The sequence below is a fragment of the Canis lupus genome, chromosome 23 (assembly GCF_011100685.1).
Source record: "Canis lupus familiaris isolate Mischka breed German Shepherd chromosome 23, alternate assembly UU_Cfam_GSD_1.0, whole genome shotgun sequence".
NCBI lineage: Eukaryota > Metazoa > Chordata > Mammalia > Carnivora > Canidae > Canis > Canis lupus.
In genome coordinates, this window is record NC_049244.1 from 27,457,077 (window position 1) to 27,483,263 (window position 26,187).

General features: G+C 35.4%; 1 protein-coding gene across 8 annotated transcripts in view; it reads left to right on the top strand.

Annotated features, from left to right (window-relative positions):
- ANKRD28 (ankyrin repeat domain 28) overlaps positions 1-26,187 on the top strand; it is a 189,378-nt gene that overhangs the window by 119,668 nt on the left and 43,523 nt on the right. For 4 of the 8 annotated variants that reach the window (XM_038570777.1, XM_038570776.1, XM_038570775.1 and 1 more), the window contains 5 exons: positions 4,080-4,150; positions 10,336-10,536; positions 11,864-11,951; positions 18,249-18,391; positions 21,113-21,325. In XM_038570777.1, coding sequence (XP_038426705.1) covers positions 4,080-4,150; positions 10,336-10,536; positions 11,864-11,951; positions 18,249-18,391; positions 21,113-21,325 — 716 coding nt within the window. The remainder of the gene's footprint in view (positions 1-4,079; positions 4,151-10,335; positions 10,537-11,863; positions 11,952-18,248; positions 18,392-21,112; positions 21,326-26,187) is intronic. The other 4 variants (XM_038570780.1, XM_038570779.1, XM_038570781.1 and 1 more) reach the window with 1 other exon arrangement.

The following is a 26,187-nucleotide window of genomic DNA, read 5'->3' on the forward strand; positions in this document are numbered from 1 at the left end:
GATGGGGCTGCTATTTTATATTCTCTTCTGTTTTAATGACTAGGAGAGAGGAAAGAAATTAATATTTTCTTGGTGACTTAAGGTCATCCTTATAAGCCACAAATATTATACTCAGCTACGTACAGAGTATGTGATGTTTCCACCAGAACTGTTAGCATTTCATTTTCTCTCTTCGAAGACTCTTTTATATTTTAAGTCTGTATGATTCCCCCCCCCCCTTTTTTCATCTTCATTTTTAGTCTTTGTGCCTGGTTTTCAGCTGCTAGACTGGTAAACTTTACTCTGGAAATATCTTTTGCATTACTGGAATGACTTTGTAGCTTATGTTTATGAATATACAACTAATTTTGGAGCTGTCTGTGTAGAACAAAAGTTTGGTTACCTTCAGAATTCCTATGAGTGAGCTCTAGGAGCCTGGACAACTGAAGTGCGCTGTCCTGTTTGTTGCTCATATGCCATTTTTCTTTTTATACTCAGCTGCCACTTTTGTAATGTACATTGCTATGCCATATTTGTTTGTTAATATGTAAAGTGTTACTAATTAATAGATGTGGGCAGGGGAGATATTCTGTTGGTGTCCTTAGAAATAGTTCAACCAAAAAAAAAAGAAAAAAGAAATAGTTCAACCATTTGTCATATACTTGACCTTTCATTTCAAAGGAATTCAAACATTTGATTAGTGTTATTAGAAGAAACACATGATTTAACAAAAGATAAGATGAGCATCTTCTGAAAAAGATTATGATCAGATATCTAGTATCCAGTGGTGTTGATCTTCCTGGAGATAACTATCTTTAGAATCTAAAAAGAACAGGCCTAATTTTTTTTTATCACATAGTCTGTTACATTAGTACCAACTAGTAGTATTATGTATACTCAGTAAACCATAAGTGGATTCTTTGTGGTAGGTCACTCATGGTTTTTTGGAAATTAACTTTAAATTTGTTACTAAAATTTGTTATTAAAAGTGAAGAGAAAGACTAATTAATTAATTATCATAACTTAGAGTGAAGAATGAAACCAGCAAGGTCTTTTATTTGAGGCTGCCAAATGGCTATCAAAATTAGATTTCCTTTCTTTAACTGTGTGCCTGATAACCCATGGTTAAAAGAAAGAACAAAACTATCTTTACTTTCTACCTAGTTACTTTCCAGTTTTTTTCATTGCACGACCACTCCTTTTATTCCTCCTTAAATACCTACCTACCTACTCTTTCTTCTTTCTTTCTCTTTCTTTTTCTCCCTCCTTCCTTCCTTCCTTCCTTCCTTCCTTCCTTCCTTCCTTCCTTCCTTCCTTCCTTCCTTCCTTCCTTCCTTCCTTCCTTCCCCTTTTTTTTCTTTTTTCTTTTCTTTTCTTTTCTTTTCTTTTCTTTTTTCTCTTTTCTTTTCTTTCTGAATAACTGATATTTCAATTTTATTTTAAAAATTTGGAGTATATATATGTAAAGGTATGTGATAGTGAGGCTGCCTTTCTACTCCAGTCCCCTATCACCCAGCTTTCACTGTACCTTACCACCTACAGAAATGCAGTATCTTAGTGTTCTTCCAGGGATTTCTTTATGCATAGAAAGCAAATATGAATATAGATATTTATACTTAACCCTTCCATTTTCTGCATAAAATTAAAGAATATTACTCATCGAGTTCTCACTGCTTTTTTCACTTATTTCTCACATTTTTTTTTAAGATTTTATTTATTTATTCATGAGAGACACACAGAGAGGCAGAGACGCAGGCAGAGGAAGCAGCAGGCTCCATGCAGTGAGCCTGGAACTCAATCCCGGGTCTCCAGGATCACGCCCTGGACTGAAGGCGGCACTGTAAACCACTGAGCCACCGGGGCTGCCCATATTTCTGACATCTTTATGAGTACATAGAGGCTTTTTTTGTTTTGGTTTTGTGTTTTTGGTTTTTTTTTTTTTGGGGGGGGGGGTTGTTTGATTTTGTTGTTTTTGTGACAACCACATTCTATTTCCTTAGTTAACACCTGGAATCATAGTTATATTGAACTTTCCCCATTTGCTGAAGACCTATTATCAGGCCTTATTCTTTTCTACTTCTGTCTATCCAGAGTACTTGTCTTTCAGGCTATAATGCCAGGATTTGCCCTTCTACTATGCACATAAGTAGAAAGTTGTAGAGAGAGGTACAAGTACTATGGAGAACCCTTGATGTTCTAAGCAGATAAATGGGCAAATGAAAGAGCCTAGCTTCTATATTGTCCCTTCACTGTTTCTAAGGTCTCCAACCTTCTGACCTATAAGCATTTCAAATATTTGCACTCTCTACATTCTGCCTGTTACCCAGAACAGATGCTGACTCAAATGTGGTTAGGCAGTCTATGTTTTAAAATATCTTGGTCTCCCAAGAGCCTAGCAGATAGTTGTTCGCAGGTATAGTTGAATATATCACTCTCTCTAGCTATTTCTTTATTTTTGCTGAGTCCCTTTGTTTTTCCCAAAGCCTAATTGAGCAATCATGAGAACTGTCATATTGATTCTTAATTCTTCAAGTGTCAAGTGTCCTCGTGTCCTCACTGTCATTGAATAGGAGTTCAGTTGCTCTCAGAATTCCAGCTACTTCATTTGTGAATGATTTTATATACCTGCATTTCATTTCATTTTTCTCTCATGTTTAGGACTTTTAAATCTACTTTTAACCTATCCATCCTGTGCTGTATGTTTATTATTTAACTTTTGTAATGAGGCATTGGGAGATCTCTATAAATGAAGAAACTTAAGGTCAGAGGGATCACACAACTAGCTAGGAACCCATACCTAGTAGTTATTAGAGGTATAACTTAGTCAGTGTACTTGATTATTCCCTGGAACCTCACACTCAAAAACATGGAATGCAAACATTAGGACATCTGAATTCTAGCCTTGGTTCTACTATACTGGACTTAGAAGTTAAGCTATTCTCTGTACCTGTGTTTCATCATCTAGAAAATAAGGTTAGACTAGCTATCTAAAGTCCCTTTTTACTAGCTAATTATGATCCTAGATATAAATCTAGAGTTGCTTATAGTGTAGAACCTGTCGCCTGTTTCTCTATACTTTTAAAAGCCTGACTGTTTCTCTCTATTTCAATATATACTAATCCTACAATTTGGTTGCTGCTTCTCTTGGGAATTTAGGTACCAAATCAGTGGATTTTATGTAGGCAGTAGACACACACACACACACACACACACCAATTACATAGTATACTTTTTTTGGTCTTACTAAATGTATTTATATTCTGTTAAGGACAATTTTTGTCCATTGACTCAGTGATTTTTAAATAACTGTATACAGTTGGGTGTGTTTTTAAATTCTTTAAACCTTTATTTATTTTTTTAAAAGATTGTATTTATTTATTCATGAGACAGAGAGAGAGAGAGAGAGAGAGAGAGAGAGGCAGAGACACAGGCAGAGGGAGAAGCAGGCTCCACGCAGGGTGCCTGACATGGAACTTGATCCCTGGTCTCCAGGACCATACCCTGGGCTGAAGGCGGCGCTAAACCACTGAGCCACCGGGCTGCCCAAATTCTTTAAACCTTTAGATATAACCCAAAAAGACATGTGGTTTGTTCATTTCTTTTTTTCTCAAATTTTTTCCTAAGTCTATAGCCACTATCTGTTTTACACAATAACTTCATAGTACTAATGCATTTTAAATCCTCATTGGAGAAATATTTTTATATTTTGTTGCTTTATAACATGATACATTCATTAATAAAGAAAAGTAATGAAGACTTTGTAATGGTGTTCATTTTACATAGGATTATTCTTATTTAAGTATTTGTTTTTTAAGACACATTCTTAAATGGGGTCTTATTTTTACTCTATGCTCTGTATAAAGGTGCTTTTCTAATCTATATATAAAATAATGTTTTTAATAAAAAGCTAATTATACCTTATTGGATAGTTTTGCTTTGTAATGTAATGGTAATTTATTAGCAGGAAGTATAAAAAATAAAGTACTACTTTTTCAGTTGTTACTTATCCAATTTGGACTATATATAATTAATATTTCAGGAGATTTATTTAAAATATTTTATGCAAATTATTTCAATTTATTTTTTTCTTCTTGTTGCAGGAGCTAGAGTTAATGCCAAAGACAGCAAATGGTTGACACCTTTACACAGAGCAGTTGCATCTTGTAGTGAGGTATGAAATTTCTCTTAGTAAATATACTGTATATGAAAACATAAGTAGGTTTGCCTATGAGCCCATATTCAAATTCTGTTTGCAAAAGAAGGAAAAAGCAAATGAAAGTACCTAGACTGGTTATTTTACTTTAAAATTTGTATAAACCAAGTTAAGTGTTCCCATTTCTCTTTCGTGACTGAGTAAGGTCTCTTGGAGAATCTGAAGTGCAGAGAATAGAAAACCTTCCTTGTCTATGTCCTACAAGACAGACTATTTTGTCTTATAAAATCCTCCTCAGTCTTTTCTCTCCTGGACATGCTGCAAAAGGTTCTGCTGACCATGATCAAGAAACAATGTCAGCAGTATGTAACAATTCATTGAAATACTGTTTAGGTAAACACTGAAATTAGCTACAAAAATCTGATGTGATCTCACATTTTGCCAGTTCTAAATATACAACTTAAAAATGTTAGGTGTTTTATGGGGAAGAACAATTTCTTATTTCTAACCCTGTATACTATTTGTTCTTCAAGATAACTGACATTTTTGGAGAACATTCATTTTTATGTTTGTCATATCTTCCAGGCCTCATGAGATCCTTGCAGGATAGATACTTTGAGGGATTTGTAGTTAATGATTTGCCAGAAACCACTCAATTTTTGAGTAGTAGAGATGGAATCAAAACCTAGACCTTTTTTTTTTTTCTGTCATCTTACTCTTTTTGTAAAATATATTAAGTACATTTTTTAAAAGCATTGTGGGGATCCCTGGGTGGCGCAGCGGTTTAGCGCCTGCCTTTGGCCCAGGGCATGATCCTGGAGACCCGGGGTCGAATCCCACATCGGGCTCCCGGTGCATGGAGCCTGCTTCTCCCTCTGCCTATGTCTCTGCCTCTCTCTCTCTCTCTCTCTCTCTCTCTCTCTCTCTCTGTGTGTGACTATCATAAAAACAACAACAACAACAACAAAAAAAAAAACAACTTAAAAAGCATTGTGCCCAAAGAACTCTTCTATTCATTCTTCTTTGTATTCCTCATTATGAACTACATCTCAAACCCAGAACAAGCGAAGAGATGTAGGGGCAGAGTGGCTGGGAAGGATTTCAAACCCTATGATGTGACAGAGGCAGTGTAGTGTTAGCTGTAGCATCCTAGCTAGGAGAAGAGAGGAAACAGTGGGTGGTACACTGGAGCACACTTCCTACCTTGGATCTGAGTTTGTGGTGTGCTATAGCTATTGAAATGTGGAGCTTGGATCTGGAGAAACTGGCTATGTGATTTGAGGCAGATCTGGGGATTATTATGAAAACTAAGACGTTAACCTAAATAGTTTGAAATTCCATGGTAATGTTAAGTTTGTGATTAGCCCCCTTGTAAAGAATTTCCGTAAACAGGGCAGTTAAGGAAGATAAACATTAGTATCTTTGGAACCTATTAACAAATTAGTCAGACCTATCCACTTTTTAGTATAACTCCTGGGATTACAATTTTTAAGACTGGTGGAGTTTTGCCAAATTAAGTCCTTTTTTTTTCCCCCAAATTAAGTCCTAAGAAGGAACACTTTGCATATTTGTAAAGATTGCAAAACAGACCAAAAATTCTTAAAGAAAATAGTTAATGTTAGAGCAAGATTTCAGGTTCCTCCCAAAGACTTGACAGCTGAAATTTTTAAAACTGTGTACATAGCCTGAACTTGAGGGCAAGCTATAGGTTAGAAAGCCGTGATCTTAATAAGTTTCTTAAGTCTGCTTTCTACCTAAAAATTGCTGGGCTATGTAGTACTCTTTTGCAGGAAACATACTCAAGATTATCAGTTTTATGACTTTTTAAAATTTTTCCTATTACATCCTGAGAGCAAAAGAAAGTTGTACTTCATTTCATGTAATAAAAAAAATATAGTCACAGAGAGGAATGGAAAAGACAAAATTTTAGGCAGCTTTCGTTTATGCTTTTGAGATACCATGAGAGAATCAAACCCTATACAGGGTGATCATAGTGACTGTTTGTTCTCTTAATCCTCTAAGGCTCTGCACCATTGTAGAGCATTGTGGAGAAATTAATTCACACAGAGGATGCCTTAGGGCTAATTCCCCTTACTATACCTAGATTGAGAAAGGCTGCTTCCAGTTACATGTCTTAAGCTCCTTCACTCTCACTCTGTGACATGGCTTCCACACACCTCATCATATCAGCTGGCCAACTTGTTTCATCTCTACCAGTGATTTGTGAATTCCATTCTTCTAGTGGAGTGGACAATTCAGCTCTCTGTAAATGCCGAGTATTCTTCTGAATGAATTGATTTCTGAGTATTAGGGCTTTGTGTGTATATGAGTGTGTGTGTGTGTGTTTTGGTTTTCTTTTCTTGTTTTTTAAAGAAGCCATATTACATGGCACATCTACATTTACTTTTTTAACTCAACTTTAGGAATTACATTTCAGTTCTGTCAAGACACTGAGCTTTATATTATTACATGAGATATTAACAGCCCTTCCAAGTATTAAGTTTATTTGCAAATGTGTTAGCCCTTCTTTTTCCTGTGCCTGACTTCAAATCAGTTGTAAGAATTACTAAAAAGGCAGAGACACAGCTAGTGCTATATACTTTTCCAGATTGACCCTGAGTGTTTCATAATCTTACTAAAATCAGTGTCATAGGATATTAGCTGTTTTTTCAAAGTCAGGGCACACCTGCAGCATTTCTTATTGGAAATAATGGAAAAATTGGGATTGCAGTTACTATGGTGATTATTTACTATTAGTAAAACTGTGTGTACCCTTTATTATCCCTATGTCATTCTTCAGTGCGTATAATGTGCTAGTAATATCTAGAATTTTATTAGGTTAGGATATCAGGCTCATTGATTTGTAATTTCCAGAAATTTGCCTGTTTAGGGACACCTGGGATAGCTCAGGCTGTTAGGTGTCTGACTCTTGCTTTTGGCTCAGGTCATGATCTCAGGGTAGTGAGGTAGAGCTGTGGGTCAGGCTCTGCATTGGATGTGGAGGCTGCTTAAGATTCTATTTCCCTCTCCACCCTTCTACTCTCCCCCTCTCTCATGCTTTCAGAGAGAGAGAGAGAGGAAAGAAAGAAAAATTGATTAATTTACCTGTTTGATTTGGTTTATCTGTAGAGATTTTTTTTCTTTTTTTTTTTTTTTTTTGAATTTTCAAATATCACTGCTATTGTGATCTGACATACTGTTCTGAGTAGTAACTGATGGACATATTAGTCAGCTTGGGTTGCCATAACAAAATAATATAGACTGGCTGGCTTAAAGAACAGAAATTTATTTTCTCATAGTCTGGAGGCTAGAAGGCCTAGATCAAGTCCTGGCAGCATCCATTTCTGATGAGGGCTCTCTCTTCTGGGCTTGCTACTTCTGTGTTTTCACGTGGTAAAGAGAAAGCAGTGTCTTTCTCTTCCTCTTCTTTAAAAGCTACCAGTCTTACCAGATTAGGTTGCCTCCCTTACATCTCATTTAACTTAAATTACCTTCTAAAGACTGTATCTCCAAATACAGGTATGCTGGGAGGTTGGGCTTCAAGATAAAAATGGCAGGAGAGCACAATTCGGTCCATAGCAGTGAACCCATGGTTCTCACTTTGGTCTTTGTTAATTCTAGGGTCTTAATAACTGTGTGTATAGCCTTTCTTAGGTGCCATCTTACCTTCCCTTACCTACCGTTAACTGGAATTATTTTTGCTTTTCAGTGAAACAAAAGAATAGTTTTGATTTTTCTTTTTCTTACTAATGAAAAATAAGTATTCTCCAGATTTCTCATAAGATTTAATGTCTGCATTGTGAATTCCAGAATGGGAATGAATAAGGCAGGCCTAAGGCCTAGCATCTATAGTATGCAATGTCTGCCTAATTTATCCAATTATAAATTCTTCATTTTGTTTTTAATTATTTTCTAGTTCGTCTATCAACATACCGGCTAACATTTCCCAGTGTAATGTTAGTTTTATCTCCCAAGTCACAATATATACTTCTTGAGTTGAAGAAGGCTGATGGTGTGTTTGTGCCACTTTCTCTCTGTATTCTTTTCTCCATATTCCTTTTTTTAATTGAAGTATAATTTACAGTAAATGCAAAAATGTTGTGTGTAGTCTTGAGTTTTAAAATCTGTATCCACCCATGTAACTTTTTTCCCAATCAAGATATGGAAGATTTGCATCATTCCAACAAGTTACGTCCTGTCCCTTTCCAGTCAGTCTTCCTCAGAGGCAGCCACCATTCTGATTTCTTCCACTGTAGAATAATTTTTGCTTAATGGAATCATACAGTGTGTACTCTTGTGTCTTGAATTCTTTTTTTCAACTCAATACTTTTGAGATTCTTCCATACTGTGTGCACCTAATTGTTCATTCCTTTCACTGCTGAGGAATATTTCATTGTATAGATATACAGTAGCTTGCACTTGTAGTTTTTGGCTTTTATGAATAAAAGACTGTGGACATTCTTGGATGGGTGGGTCTTTTTTAAATTTCTCCTGGGCAGATAAGTAGAGTAGAATTGTGGGGTCTAGAGTAGCCTCCATATATTTATCTTTCTTTGGTGCCTGACTTCCTTAGCAGATTGGTAGATTACTGGGCATCTCTCCAATATTTTGTCTGTCCTGTTAAATACTTATGCTACTTCCCATATTTCAGTTACGATCATTTTTATTCGAACTGCTTAAAAAACTATGTGTGAATCACAAATAATAGTATTTTGTTTAATCTTCCTTGCTACTTTACATGTTGATAGTTGCTTCTTGCTTTGAACACTTTTAAAAAAAAAAAAAGATTTTATTTATTCATGAGAGAGAGAGAGGCAGAGACATAGGCAGAGGGAGAAGCAGGCTCCATGCAGGGAGCTTGATGTGGGACTAGATCCTGGTACTCCAGGATCACATTCTGAGCCGAAAGCAGACCCTCAACCTCAACCGCTGAGCCATCCAGGCGTCCCTGCTTTGAACACTTTTCATGTGCTTTTTTTTTTTTTTTTCTTTTTTTTTCTTTTTTAAAGAAAACCAAGGGTCACTGGGGCACCTGGGTGGTTGAGAGTCCCAACTCTTGGTTTTGGCTCAGGTCTTGATCTCAGGGTCCTGGGAGGAGCCCCACATTGGTCTCCAGGGAGTCTACCAGAGGATTCTCTCTCCATCTCCCTTTGCCCTTCCCCCTGCACATGCTCTCTCTGTCTCTTAAAATAAATAAATAAAAATATTTTTTTTAAATAAAAAAGGAAAGAAAACCAAAGGTCAGTATTATTACTAGGCTTTAGTTCATTTATCTGCCAAAGATAGGATTATCACTGCAAGGAGAAATTTTTTGCCAGGTTTAGTTTTGATTATATTGCTTAATGTAGATAGCATACTGGATTTCTTAGTATCTATCTAGCCATGAGTCCAGTTCATAGATGTGTTGTGAAGATTTCCTTGTGCTTACAGGAAAACAAATCCCTTTGGATACTAGGCTTTTAAATTGCCTTGTTAATACCAACTTTCTCACCAGTTCACATGATAGTATCTATTTCTCTTTCTCTCTCTCTAATAAATTAGATGCTAGTGACTTTTCCATTTGTAAAATAAAATGGATACTAATTTGGGAAATAGTATGTTTTAAATTTTTATATATTGCAAAGTACTTAAGCTATTCCTTAAAACTATTAAATATAAATTAATGTTATCTAGAAAAACAAGAGAGCAATGTTTTCTGTGTGTGTGTGTGTGTGTGTGTGTGTGTGTGTGTGTGTGTGTGTGTTTAAAGAGAGAGTGGTGGAGTGGGGTGGGAGTAGAGAGAGTCCTCAGCTCCCTGTGAGCTCAGAACCTGACTCGAGACTCATCTGGATCTCACAACCCTGAAATCATGACTTGAGTCAAAATCAAGAGTAGGATGCTTAACTGACTGACCCACCCAGACGCCCCTTTAAAGAATGTTTTTAAAGAATTTTTGTCACTATTTCTTGGACATTTTGATATTCTTATGCCTTTAATTGGAGAACAAAAAGGAATATTTTGTCTCAATATATCTTATAATGGCTCTGAGTAGTACTGCCTTTAGTTCAAAATATTTTGTTTTCTTGAGTAAATTCCCACTTGATTATAGCAAGTTCTACCAGACTTCTTATTTCCTCAGGGAATGTTAGTTTTTTAATATATACACAGTTTCTAAAACTGTTAACTCATTCGTCTTTTGTAACTTTTATTTTCATATCTTTCAGGAAGCAGTGCAGGTACTTTTGAAGCATTCTGCAGATGTTAACGCTCGAGACAAAAATTGGCAAACCCCTTTACACATAGCTGCTGCTAATAAAGCTGTAAAGTGTGCTGAAGCTTTAGTACCTCTCCTAAGTAATGTAAACGTGTCTGATAGAGCGGGGAGGACTGCATTACATCATGCAGCTTTTAGTGGACATGGTGAGGTAGGTGGTGTCCAATAAGACAATGATTCTCTCTCCCTTCATCCTGTCACTCCCCACCCCAATTATTAATGAATTTAACCCTTTTTAGCTATTCAGTCCGTGGTAATAGCAAAACAAAACAAAAACCCGTCTTGTTTATTTTTGCCTGATTTTGCCGTTAGCAAACCCTCACATTTCTTTTCATGATAAAATTCATGATATAAATTTCTCAAATTTAAAAGGTTACTTATCAGATATAGCCTATGCACTTGAATTTCATGATCAACCTGGAAAGACCAAGAACACTGCCAACTATACACAACGTGAAAAGTATGTTCTGTTGTTGTAGAAAAAATAATCCAGAAAGATAGAGCAGTTTCATAGTGCTCCCAGAAAGATAGTAACAAAGGAAAGCAGAGTTTAGAAAAGATTTCCTACAGTTTATTATCAACATTTAGTCAAAAATTCTTTGGTAACAGACCATCAAAAGAAAAAAATGTAAGAAAATTAATATTTAATTATACAACAAGCATTACCTAATGTTAGGTGGTTTCACAGCAAAGAGTTGGGTTAATGTGTACGTAGAAGGCTTAGGAAAGAAGAAAACACAGAGTTATAAGAATTTTTGAGACAGCTTGTCCATTCCTTCATTTTTGTTGCAGACACAGAAACTCAGAGATAAAAGAGACATTCCCAGGATTGCATGGTTGAGAGCTAGTGGCTGCAGTGTTTTTACTGTTTCTCTGGGGTTTTTTGCAACATAAAGAATCCTTGCCTTCACTACAATTAAGGTCACAGATGTGTTCTTTTTTGAAACCTAGAATGCCCTTTCCTATGGGGAAGCTATTGTAAATATGATTAGAACGAAATAGAAATACTGTTCTTGATGTATTATGAGGTAAGCAGACTGTGTAGTGACCTTCAGATCTAACTATATTATAGATAGTACATTTGTGTTTGAATTAAATTTAAGACATTTCTGGGATAAGAATGCACTTTGCATTTTAAAAACACCTTAGGCTATTAAAAGAAATAAAAAAAATAAATATCTTTAGACTTTCCAGATTTGTACTTCATTGTTCATAAAAAAGGACACAAAGTAGCATCTTTAAAAGATACTGATACCTGACTTCAAAAGCACGCATTGTGAATCTTTTTTTTTTCATTATTTTGTCCTATTATTTATTAAATTATGTTAAAGGGTCTTCAAGGTTTAATCTAGCTCCTTCTTTTCTACAAATGCAGAAATTCAGTTCCAGAAAGATTGAGATGAGTTGTCATCATAAAAGATATATACATGAATAGTTCTACTTCTAAATTTTGATGAAGCTGTTTATTTTTATTACAGATGGTCAAACTACTCTTGTCTAGAGGTGCCAATATTAATGCTTTTGACAAGAAAGATAGACGGGCTATTCATTGGGCAGCATATATGGGTATGTATGTTTTAAATTTAATTTTCTGACCCGATAATATTCAGGAAAATTAGTACATTTTAGTTCTTGCATATGGTATAACATCTGTTTTTTAGGATAGTGGGAAGTTACACCATATCTAAATTTGCTGCCTAAGTGGAACCAGCCTGGTATGGGAGAGGTTTTCCAGAACCAGGAGTGTGTTGGGTCTGCTTCTAAAGGCTATTTGAAAATAATTCTGTTTATCTTTAAAGGGAGAGACACCCTAGACACAAGTCTGGGAAACATAATTTAAGTTGTTTACTAAAAGCCCATCCTTGTTTTTTTTGTTTTTTGTTTTTGTTTGTTTTTTTAAGATTTTATTTATTTATTCATGAGAGACACAGAGAGGCAGAGACACAGGCAGAGGGAGAAGCAGTCTCCATGCAGGGAGACGGATGTGGGACTCGATCCCGGGATTGTGGGATCCGACCTCAGCCGAAGGCAGATGCTCAACCGCTGAGCCACCCAGGTGTCCCTCCATCCTTGTTTTTATGGGAATATTAAGGTTGAAGTTAACGAAGGTGCTTTAGGAAGCCTGTTATTTTGGGCCACCACTGGGTTGAGTTGAATAGGCATCATCGTGCTTGATTTCTTCAACAGTAATCTCACAGAAAGAAATTAAGGCTTAGAGTATAGGTTTCTCTGCTGTAACATGATACATACATTCTTGAAAAGTCTTAAGATTTGTAAAATTGCACTTTAAAACTAACAGAGGGATCCCTGGGTGGCCCAGCGGTTTGGTGCCTGCCTTTGGCCCAGGGCGCAATCCTGGAGACCCAGGATCGAATCCCACATCGGGCTCCCGGTGCATGGAGCCTGCTTCTCCCTCTGCCTATGTCTCTGCCTCTCTCTCTCTTTCTCTCTCTGTGACTATCATTAAATAAATAAATAGATAGATAGATAGATAGATAGAGAGATAGATAGATAGATAGATAAATCTAACAGAGCTCATGGGAAAACAGTCTTGGGGTATTCCACCCCAAGGTTTTAGTCCATCCAAAACCATGCAACTTTGTGACCAGACCACTAACAAAAACATTAATTGGTTCTTGAGGTAACTTGGAAAGCCAGAGAGCAGGCAGATCTTGAGCATTCCTCAAGATATTTTTAAGAGCACGCAAAGAGCCGAGTAGAATATTGGCTTGTGGATGCTAAGACCATGCATGTAGAAATAAATCTCTAAGTGTAGAGGAAGTGCAGCCTGCCATGAACCTTGCAATTCCTACAAAGCCAGGGTTGTACCTTTGGGAGAAAGACATGGATACAGACATTCATTCTCAAGTTTTTCAAAATAAAACTGAAAGACCAACTCCTCCCTTTAAAGCCATGGAGCCTCAGAGTTTTTCTCTTCCTTGCTAAAGATTATAATTCTGCTTCTGCTATTTTGGCTCCTCTGGCTTAAGAAAAATCACATATGGACCGATCTCTTTTGATAATACTGCAGTCCTTCCCTGATTTACCAATCATACTACCTGATTAGAAAGACCTCTCACTAGCCTTCTTATAGGCATAACTTATCCTGAGTACTCCCTGCTCTTGGTTTTATCTTTTCCTGTCTCTCACATAAAAATAAAAGATTAAAGGAAGATATGATGGAAAATTATTAATTTTTAAAACTATAAAATTATAAAATATAGTGGAAGAAAATAAATGAACTCAAACCAGTTACATGGATAACTCCAAGGTCCAGGAAATTTTTTTTGCCTGTAATAGAAAAACCAAAAGCATTAGAATCCATATTGAATTACATGTCTGACCTTTAGCATGATTGTAAAGGAATATAAAAATGAAAATTCCTGAAAGTTAATATCCTATTCAGATATCCTGTTTTGAAACCCAAAAGCTGAGCATTTTGAGCTTCTGGTGTTCTCACACCAAAGATTTATGCCTCTAGTTATATCATAGGCAGTTTTCTTCTGTTACTTGGAGGTAAAACATCCAGAAGCAAGTCTCCTGTAGCATTCTCAGGTCCCCTCCTCTCAGTCTGTACATTTTTCATAGTTTAAGTCTTGGGGACTTTTCTGAATATCTAGTGTAGCTTATCCTTCCAAACACTTTAGGAGCAGCTAGTCTGCATAATTTTAAACTGTACATCTAACATTAAACGGTTTAAACACAAACCAGAATGCATCAGGTCTTTTACCTCCAAAATTAAGATTTAAGTAAGCAGCTGTTTTCATGAAGTTGAAGGCCAGAGGATTTTGTAGGTTGCCTCTAATTGGACTCCCAGAATAGCTGTGTGTGTATATATCAGGAGGCCTCCTCCAATGGTTTTGTTTTTCTTGATGCACAGTGTTGCTTTTCAGGCCAGTTGTGGATTAAAAAAGATATTTTGTGTTTCTTGGACCTTAATTAAATTCTGAACATAGACACTGAGGATTTATGATTCTTTCCCTGTCTCATTCAGCATGGAAAAAGAGGAGTATTGACACATAGCTTCTAAAACTGTTCCACAAAAAAAAAATAAATAAATAAAATAAATAAATAAAAAAAATAAAACTGTTCCACAGGCATTCAGGATTAAACAGAGCTAAACATGTTAAAGTAGGGAGCAATTGACTGGTCTAATAGACTAGTCAGAAGTCCAGTCATTGTCCCCTCTATGTTGTACTGAGAAAATCTGTCAATATTAGTGTAAGAGATAGTAAAATTTCATGTAGTCTTATACTTTATTTCTCACAAACTTCCTTATTTGCCCTTGTCTCCTATCCCTTGGTTGAAGTTCCCCTTACTTTTCTGGTAGGCGTTACCATTTATCCTTATGCTGTTAATGAATTATCTGTTAGTGTTTCACAGCAATGCCTCTATCCCCAAAGAGTTGATCATTTCCTCCTCCCTACCCCATGTTTGCTCTGACCATGAACCTCTATTAAGATCCCTTTTACACATTTATCTTTTTTTGTTGGTTTCAGTACTTTCAGCAATATTCAGCCAACTTCTACCTCAAAATCATCTTACCGTGTTGACTCTGACATAGAAGGTGCTGAATAAATATTACCTTGATTAGCAACTCATGTTATTTCTTTTTAAAGTAGAGCATAATTTTGAATAAATGTGAAATGGTATTTTTTTTCTCTCCTTTCCTTTTTTGTAAAAGCTTACAAATTGTGAACATAGCTCACTTTACTTTTTTTTTACGCATTCATGAGGAAAAATGTAGGGAATTTTCCAAGTAAAATTACATATAGCATGCACATCTAATGGATGCCATTTTCTAAAACTACACCTAGATGAATTAAATGAAATCTAGTCCTTTTGGTAGCATCAGTCTATAAATTGACAAGAAAGACATATACTTGTTCTGCCAAGGGTCCACCTACTAGAACAATATCATTTATTTCATTCTAGAACTCTCTTCCCTTTTCTCTTTTAAATAAGTCACCCCAAACTGGCTGTGGAGAAGTACCTTTTTCATTTTCAGTAGTCCAGTAAAGGAATTTATCCATATTTATGAAATGTGACTAAATAAATATTTGTCAATTTTAAGATTGTGAATTTGCCTACGCATAGCTGCTTTCCAAATAAAGTTTTATTGGTTTGGGGGCACCTGGGTGGCTTAGTCGGTGAAGTTTCTGCCTTTGGCTCAGGTCAGGATTCTGGGATCCAGCCCCGTGTTGGGCTCCCTGCTCAGCAGTCTTCTTCTCCCTCTGCGCCTCCCTCCTTCTCTGTTCTTTCTCGCTCTCTCTCAAATAAATAAATAAAATCTTTAAAGAAACAAGTTTTATTGGTATTAGGAAAAATTCATACTTCCTAGAATCTACTAGTTTATACACACAATTAATATGATCTGTGTATTTACTTAGAATGATGTATTGGTTTTGAACAGTTTTCCAGTATTATGAGCCTTCTAGTCTTTTTTTGTTTTTGTTTTTAAGATTTTATTTATTTATTCATGAGAAAGAGAAAAAAGCAGAGACATAGGCAGAGAGAGAAGCAGATTCCATGTAGGGAGCCTGACATGGGACTCGATCCTGGGACTCCGGGATCACGCCCTGAACCAAAGGCAGACACTCAAGTGCTGAGCCACCCAGGGGTCCCTGAGCCTTCTAGTCTTAAACATCAAGAAAGCTTTGTTTCTTTTGGCATATTAGTTAATAATACACATTGCCCAGTTGAAAAGCTATATTTATGGGTGAGCCTCTTGGGTACTAATTTTGACTGTATTACAGTAAATGCAAGTAGTTATCCTTTATAGAGTCATAATCAGTAATGTATATTGAGTGATCTTTTATACCAGTTAATAATCTTATCTGATAATTATGCTTGCCTGGGCACCTAGTATTTGATAGATATTCCTTTGATTTTTTCCTAAAAAATATAGTAGATATTTCTTAATGAGATTGGGGGAAAAAATAACTGAAAGTATCCGTTTTAATTGGTAATTTACATATAAACGACGAAATCTGCTTGATTGAGCATCTTGTATCCTGCCTTTATTTTGTCAAGGAGTGAGTCCTGTGTTTGAAAGCCTCATTTTTATAGTTACTAACTGTATTTTTCTTTAAAGATTTTTTTTTTTTTAATTTGCAAGAGGGAGAAGAGTGACAGAGAGCATGAGCAGGGGCGAGGGGTACAGGAAAAAGCCGACTCTCTGCCAAGCAGGGGGTCTGATGTGGAACTCAGTACCAGGACTCTGGGATCATGACCTGAGCTGAAGGCAGACACTTAACCAACTGAGCCACCCAGGCACCCAGTAATTAATTTTATATACTTGTTCCCTATGAAGGGATATTTAAAAAATGATGTCATGAGCAATTTATTTAATGTAACAATGTAATTTATTTATTGGGTACTTTTTTTTTTAAGAGTTTTTTTTTTTTTTTTTTTAATTTATTTATGATAGTCACACAGAGAGAGAGAGAGAGGCAGAGACATAGGCAGAGGGAGAAACAGGCTCCATGCACCAGGAGCCTGACGTGGGATTCGATCCCTGGTCTCCAGGATCGCGCCCTGGGCCAAAGGCAGGCGCCAAACCGCTGCGCCACCCAGGGATCCCGTATTGGGTATTTCTTTTGTATACAACACTGTTCTCAGCCCTGTGGAACATAAGAGCATACAGTATTTGCCTTTGAAGATAATATATTTGGGAAGTTACTACATAAAAGTAATTAGAGGCATTAAATAATGATTCCAAGTTTAAAAACCCATCAGAAGGTATTATATACTTATTAGTATTTTACAAATATGTGGTGCTTTTGGCTTAGATGGTTTCTAGAAAAGAGAGATGACTGGGTTTATTGGGGAAGATGGGAACTGATGTAGGCCTTGAAGGATTAGTAGCAATGCTTGGAAAGAAATATTCAAGCAAACCATTTCATGCAATGAAGGAATCCCATGAACAAAGGCACAGAGGTGGGAAGCATTGTGGAAGAAGGAGAAAGCACTGTATATAATCTAATCTTCTAATCTTCTAATCTTACAAAGACCAAAAAATATAAAAGGAGAATAGTGGTTCTCCCACCTTGGCATACATGTTTCCCTTCCTGGCCTATTTGTATGGTAGGGCCTGGTACTATTTTTGACTAGTGAATTGAAAGCAACATCACCTCTAGGCCAGAGCACTTAATTGCTGATTTGAGATTCTACAGTCTATTCCTCCTTTTGGCACAGTGACTGGCCATGTTCAAGATGGTGTCAATTGTATGAGCCTGTGTCCTTGAGTGACTGAACAGACCCCTCTTGCCAAGCTATTTTAGTGTTGATAAGAAGAAAACTCTAGTTAAGCCACTGAGATTGAGGAATTGATTAACCACAACATATATAACCCTATCCCAATAAAAATGGGTAGCAAACTAAGTTGGTTAAGGACATTGTAGAAATTATAATAGAGGAAAATAAGTTTTTAACTACATTTACTAAAGACCTAACATTTTTAAGAAACATCCCCAAGCCACTCCCAGATCTTCAAGTAGAAGATTCCACCAAGGAATGTTAAAGAGAAACATAAACTAATGTGTAACATTGGGCATAAGAAACTTCAGAACTTGAGAATGTATTTAAACAACCTTGAAAACAAGATCTAGACAAAAGGAGGATTATCTAGACAAAAGGTGGTCACTGGATAAAATAATCAAATATTATTTTCACTTAGTTACCTCTATCAACATTTATCAAAATTATCTGAGTTCTTTTTCTTCCATCCTTTCTCTGGTTATAACTTGATTTATTAGTGATCTCTGCATTATTTAATTTGCATTTTTACCTTTTAAAGAAGCTATTCAAGATTATATTTCATATTTTCCTATGCTCATTATTTTCTCATAAATACATTTTCAGGTCACATTGAAGTAGTGAAATTACTTGTGGCACATGGAGCTGAAGTGACATGCAAGGATAAGAAGTCTTATACACCTCTTCATGCAGCAGCCTCTAGTGGGATGATCAGCGTAGTCAAGTACCTTCTGGATCTTGGAGTTGATGTAGGTTTATAGATTGAGCAGTATAAATGAAGGGGGCATTTTATACGTTTGTGATTTCATTTTTGGCAGAAGTTATTTCAAATTTTACAGATAATTTTATACAATAATATTTTTGTCTTTTAATTAGATATTTGTAGTTCTTTATATAATATATAGTGCGCTAATATCTGATCATGTAATTGGTCAAAGTATATTAAAAGGTAAAGGACATTTCAAAGGTAAATGAACAATACAAATCTGTCTTTTTCATCACAATCCAAGCCCTGTAGCTCCATTTTAGCTGTGGAAACCAGCAGATCAGACAGTTGGGTTATTTTCCTAAGTAGCTAGGTTACTAGTAGTCTTATTTGCTCAGTTTAATACTCCCTTTAAATGACTCTAGCAGTGCACATTACAGGATATTGGCAAGAGCTTGGCAGGAAAACCAGAGGCTTCTTGCCAATCAACTCTAAGTGTTCCTTACTATATAAATTTGTTTGGTTAGGAGGGTTCTGACTTTTTGATTCCTGAATTGAGATAGCTAAGAATACCTGTCACTTTCACAGGCCATCCTTTAAGCACTTGTGCTTTTATACCCTTCTTAGTATATTTACTCTTATTTTAGGTACAGTTCTGACCAACTCATCTAGTTCTTCAAAACAGATTAAAAAGAGCAAATTAGAAAGAGAAGAGTTTTAGGCTCTGCTAGAGGGAGGGCTTTAGATCAGCTGCAAAACAAAAGAAAAAGGTAGGTGGTAGTCTGGTTGAATAAGGAATGTAAGGCAGAATTGGAGAGCTGAATTGGAGAGCTGAATATAAGACTCTTAATTTAAGGATTATATGAAGCACTTTGCCTAAAGCAAACAAGTAGTTACTGAAAATGTCAGTATTATGAGATACTGCAAAAAAATCAAGACATGTTGTTAGGTAGGGTCTTGTAGAGTACAAACGGATGTTTTATTTCTCAGCATTTTCTCTAGCTGTTCACCAGAGTTAGCATAATGCTTTACAGTACCCCTCATCTAGATAAATGAGGCATCCTTGTTAATGACTACTGTTTCACATTCATTCTGGTGCAGTTTTTAAAATTTGTTTATTAACAGTAAAATAACATTTGTAAACTGGTGACACAGCGTTCTTTGGAATACATGGTCAGACTTAGAGCTGTTTAGTGACATGGTGGCCTCCAATTGCATGATTTACTAGTTTCCCAAGGCTTCCATAACGAATTACCATAATGTGAGTGACTTAAATTTGAGTTCTCAAAGTTTTGGAGACTTTGAGGGAGAATCTAGTCTATGTCTCCTAGCTATTGATGATGAAATCTAGGTACTTTGAGTAAAGTTAAGTGTAATTTTTTCACTTTCTTGAATTTCTGTTACCAGGGATGTCAGAAAAGAAAATGTTAAATAGAGTTGTGATAAGTTGGGGCCAGCTTCAGAGTTAGAGGGCACAGTCTCCAAACAAGACCACCCTTACTTCTGAACAACTACAAGGTTGAGGCATGCCCCAAAACCACCTTCAGGTTTGATAAATCACTAGAAGGATTCAAAAACCTCACTGAAGGGCCCTCTGTGGTTCAGTCAGTTAAGTGTCTGACTCTTGATTTTGGCTCAGGTCTTGATCTCAGGGTTGTGAGTTCAAGCTCTTAATTGGCCCCATGCTGGACATGGAGCCTACTTTTAAAAATAGCTCACTGACCGATATTATACTCATGATTTATTATACAAAAAAAATGTACAATTTAAGATCAGCCAAAGGGAAAAACACTTAGGGCACAGTCCAGGAGTATTCTAAACAGAGAGCATTTATTGTTCTCTCCCCAATAGAGTTAGGAACTTCTTAATCTTCCAGCATCAGTGTGTGACAATACACACATAGTAATGCCAACCAGGAAAGTTCATTTGAGCTTTGTTTCAGAGTTTTTATTGGAGCTCTTGAGAAAGGTGTGATTGATTGATCACTTGCCCACATGGTTGATTTCAGTTTCCAAGTGCACTATGATAACTGAGGGCTCCAAAGCCCGCACCCTAAATCACATCTTTGGTTTATGCAATATGGTCACATCCTACCCCCAGACTGTTGTCTGTGGCCAGTCCTACTCTAAGATCCAGTGTAGCTAGCTCCCACCTTAAACAAGGACACTCCTATCAAGTATGCCATAGATTACCTCCCAGAAGGCAAGGGTGAGAGCCAGACAGCGCATTGGGCATAGGTCAAATTCTTTACACAAAAGTTTTGTGTAAATTTTATTATGTGAGAAACAATGAGAAAGAAAATTCCTCCAGGATTACTTCGCAGTATTGAGCATATTCATTTAAGCACATTCATTCTGGTAAAATGTTAACATGTAAGGCTGGAAAATATCTACAGCCCGACTTTCTTGCAAAAATGAAATAGAAAAAGATGTCACTTATTTTTTTTAAAAACCTGATCTTCGTTACCAACTTTAATCTCTTCTCAATGTAAACATAAAGGCTGAAAATAAGCATGTTATTCAGTATACCTCGGAATTTTCAGTTTGTGTTCATTTGTCATGATTTCTTGAATGTACAAAATCTACTTGACCTAAAATGCTGTTATTAATGTTCATTATTTTAAAAGGACTTCAGAATTACAAACTTTATCTGTGTATTTAGTCTTTCTCATTTTAATAACTTGATTGCAATCACAACATCGCTAAAATGGGTCTCATTTTTGTAGCAAGACTATTTTAACATTGAGATTTTTTTCTTCTAATAGATGAATGAACCAAATGCCTATGGAAATACACCTCTTCATGTAGCCTGCTACAATGGACAAGATGTTGTAGTGAATGAACTTATAGACTGTGGTGCTAATGTAAATCAAAAGAATGAAAAAGGATTTACTCCTTTACACTTTGCTGCTGCATCAACACATGGAGCATTGTGTTTAGAGCTTCTAGTAGGCAATGGGGCTGATGTCAATATGAAGGTATGAAATAAAATCAGAATCCATACTGTAGTGTTTAGGAGTTTGCTGTTTAAAACAGTATCAGTAGCAAATACCATTCAGCAATAAAAAGGAACAAATTACTGATTGACACAGGTACACAGGTGAATCTTAAAAAAGCCTTATACAAGAATATAAATACTAGTCCCACTTATATAAGGTTCTAGAACAATTGAAACTCCATTTATATGGGATTCCAGATTCTACAGTTGGAAAAAAAAGAAAAAACAGTTGCCTCTGTGAGGAGGGATTGATGAAAACTTTCTGGGGTGATGGTAATATTCTGTGTTTTGATAGGCTTTGTGTTATATAAATGTTTGTCAAAACTTATGAAATGGCACACTTAAGATTTGTACACTTTGTTACATGTAGATTTTCCCTTAGGAGGTAACAAACCAAACTGATGTTGAGCCATAGTTAATGATAAGCATACTAAAGTGTTTAGAGATAATATGTAGTCATATCTGCAACTTTTAAAAACATCAGAAAAAAAAATTAAAAAATAAAAAATAAAAATAAAAACATCAGATAATTGGGTGGATGGGTAGATGAAGAGATTGATATATGATGATATGCATATAGTAAAATCTTAGTGGTAGAATCCAGGTGGTATGTATATGGATGTTCACAGTAATCTTTGAACTTTTCTGTTTTGAAGTTTTTTCCAGTTTTATAAAAATTGAAAGACCATTTTCAATGTTATGTATAAGGAAAAAAAATGTTATGTATAAGGAATAGTTGTTTTTTTTGTTTTTTGTTTTTTTGGTTACAAACACTTTCAGGAATGAGCATTTAAATTTTAGAAATATGTGAAAATTCTGGAGCCAAAATAAATTTACTTTCACTATATAATTCTGTGCAAAACCACACGCATTCAGCCACAGTTTTGAACAACACTATTTTACAATGTGTAATCATCATCTTAGTTTTTCCAAGATGCTTCCCTGATTGTTTCTGTTTTAATTCATTTATTCATTCTTTAAGTATTTACCAGTCTATATCTTGTGTTATGAAGAAAAGAAAACCACAAATAAAATTGAACTGTTTAGGGTTAGTAAGAACATTTAAACTTAAAATGTTTTTTTCAGAGCTTTAATTACTTAAGATTTCAACTTCTTTTTTTGAGTATCATGAGCCAGTGTCTTTCACATTGTCATTCACATTTTCTTATATTTCTTAATTTTAGAGAAACCTTTAGTGATGCCACTGACCTCATCTGATAGCTGCAGTAGCAGCAGGTCCATCTATAATTAGGTCATTGATCTGAATTACCATCTCTCAGCTATAGGAAGAATTCATAGATATCACATCTAAGGAAGGAAAGGACCTGAGGTATCATAAAGAACTCCTATTATATGCTTACATTTAAAATGCCTCTTCTAAGAATATACATTTAAAGCTTCCAGTTCTTAGTCAAATCACCTACTAAAGTTTTAAGATTTTAAATAATTATGAAAAATTTATTGATACTAAATTTGAAGAATTCCAGCTGTTTGGATTATTGGGAACTAGAACAATATCTAAACTCTTATGAAGGAAAGAAGTTTGTTACTTGTTTCCTCAAATGCCTAGTAGTAATTTTTAATGAAGATTAGATCTTAACATTTCTCAAAAGATCACAACCAAATTTTTTAGTCTGTATGAGACCTGTTATGATCAAGTGACTATAGTTAAATCATCATTGTGTGTTAAATATTAAGTATCATGGCTTACCGATATCATTAACTGTAACCTCTGTTTTAGTTTCTATAGGGCTGTCTTTAAGGGGTAAAAATTAGGCTTATTTCTTTTATTCAGTGCCATTTAATCATGAATATTTAATATAATTTAATGATGATCATTTGATTCATATGTGAGTGCATACATACCTGACTCCAGTGGTTAAGTAGACTTAATGGCTACAAGACTAGGATGTTGGTTTAGAAATAGATTTCCTAAAAAGTTGCCTTAATCTTGCCTGGGTGTATGACATCCCATTTATATGCAATTGTCCAATAATCTTATAGCCAAGTGCCTTTAGAACACAGTTTCCATGTTAATGACCTCTAAGATACCTTCCAGCTCTGAAATTATATAAAAATTATTAATAGCCATGTGTTTTCAAACAGTAAGAATGTATATTCACTCAATATTTCTTCATTCCTGATTTTTTTTCAAAAAAAAATTATATATATAAATATTTATCAAATCTATGCCTATAAAATCGTTGCTTCATTAAGGAGCTAATAAGGCTTTGACACTTGCCTTTTATTATAAAAAATTATACTTGTAACCCTCATGTTCTCTTTATCAAGTCATCTCTTTTTCCTTGCTTCATCTTTTCCTTCTACCTCGTTCTCCCTTTTGGTGTTTCTGTCCCTGATCAAGTTGTGGATGACTAGAAATTAGAATGTGAATTTAGGCTTGAAATAATTCAATTATTTATTAATAGGTTTTTAAATTGGCTATCTTACAAACTACTACATAGGGTTAAAATGAATGAAAAAGCATTATAGGTCTGGTTTTTATAATCTCGTTTATTAACATGAGCCCTACTGCTTTGGTTGTATCACTTAAATGCACATCTTTTCCCACTTTGCCTGAATAAGAATAAATTTTGGTAGGAGTGCAAGCTGGTGCAACCACTCTAGAAAACAGTATGGAGATTCCTCAAAAAGTTGAAAATAGAGCTACTCTTGACCCAGCAATTGCACTACTGGATATTTACTCCAAAGATACAAATGTAGTGGTCTGAAGGGGCACCTGTGCCCCAATGTTTATAATAGCCAAATTATGGAAAGAGCCCAGATGTCTATCAATATATATATACACACACTGGAATATTACTATTCGGGTGGAATAGTACTATTACTGGAATATATATGTGTGTATACACACACACACACACACACACACACACTGCAATATTAGCCTTCAAAAAATGACATCTTGTCATTTGCAACAACATGGATGGAACTAGAGGGTACTATGCTAAGCCAAATAAGTCAATCAGAGAAAGACCATTGTCATATGATGTCATTCATATGTGGAATTTAAGAAACAAAACAGAGGATCATGGGGAAGAGAGAAAAAAATAAAACAAGGAGAAATCAGGGAGGCAAACCATAAGAGACTCTTAACCATAGGAAACAGGGTTGCTAGAGGGGAGAGGGCACGGGGTAACTGGGTAATGGACATTAAGGAGGGCATGTGATGTAATGAGCACTAGCTATAAGACTGATGAATCACTGACCTCTACCTCTGAAACTGATAATATAGTATATGTTAATTAGTTGAATTTAATTTTTTAAAACAGAAGAAATTTTGGTGAGATAAAATAGCCCAAATAATTTGATTTAAAATTTAAATGTAAAAGGAATATGTTTGGCTTACTTGCTGCTGTTTATGGTCACCTGTGAAACCAACTCTTAGAGTTTTGATCTTTATTTTTTGTTTCAAACTCTTAATTTGGGCAGCCTGGGTGGCTCAGGGTTTAACGCCGCCTTCAGCCCAGGACATGATCCTGGAGAACCAGGATCGAGTCCCACATCGGGCTCCCTGCATGGAGCCTGTTTCTCTCTCTGCCTGTGTCTCTGCCTCTCTCTCTCTCTCTCTCATGAATAAATAAATAAAATCTTAAAAAAAAAAAAAAAGGAAACTCTTAATTTGGTCTAAAATTAATTAAGGTGACTTGAAAAAAAAATCTACCCATTGTCTCCCCAGTTCAGAGAGAAATAAATGTACTCTCCTCCTTTCTAACATGTCTTAAAGTGGACTTTTCAGTTGGTAACCTGAATCTTTTGGGGGTTTTTGTTTGTTTTAGTATGTTAGAATATTTTTATATCAGTAAGCACGTAGAAAGTAAAAATACTAATCCAGTGCCACCTGTAGGACTCCACTTACTAGCTATGAGACCTAGATACATTTCTTAACCCCATGGCCTGTTAGGCTCAATACTACATATGTCATAAGGTTTTAAGAAGAAAATGACTAGTATGTATGAACTTACTAGTTTTAAAACTGCCTAGATAGTGCTTGCTATATGTATATAAATGTTAGCTGTAATTATATTTCAAATTTCATCATTTTGTGAACTCAAATTTATAGCACAGTTTATTTTTTATTTTTTTATTTTTTTGTCTGTAGGTAAAAGACTAACATTAAAAAATCAAGATATGTTATATAGGGAACATTTTGAAAAGACATTACAACCTGGAATCCCTTTATTAAAACACTTTTGTGCTTTTTTTTTTTTTTTCTGATTGGAAGAATAACTAGTACATAGATAAAAACTAGGTACATAGATAAAAACACCAAATATAGTATAGACTATATATGACAGATACTGGTATGTTATATGGGTGTTTTACAAAGATTAGTGTATTTATTCTGTACAATAGACCTATCAGGTACAGGTAATATCATATCCATTTTCAGTTGAGAAGTGAAGGCTCAAGAAGGTACATAGCTTCTCTTAAATCTTGCTGTGGTAACTGGCAGAAGTGGGATTCAGCTCAGGCCATTCTGACTCCAGGGCCTACCTTGTTTGTTCACTTAGGTTTGCTGGCTTTGGTTTATTTTGTTTTGTTTTCCCTCCTGTGCACACACTGCTTCCAAAGGTTTGAAAATTCTTTGAGATAAATTGCCAGTTGGATAGCTTGTTTGCCTGAAAAAATTAATACAAATTATGGAATCAAATGTTGATAGATATTACAAAGTTCATCTAGCACTCCACTATTATAATGACATGAGAATTTCTTAAAGAGATCTGCATTATACAGTTCTAGTGTAAACTTAGGACATCGGTCATATTTCAGTTTTAAGTATATATATATATATACACACACACACAGAAGATATGCTGA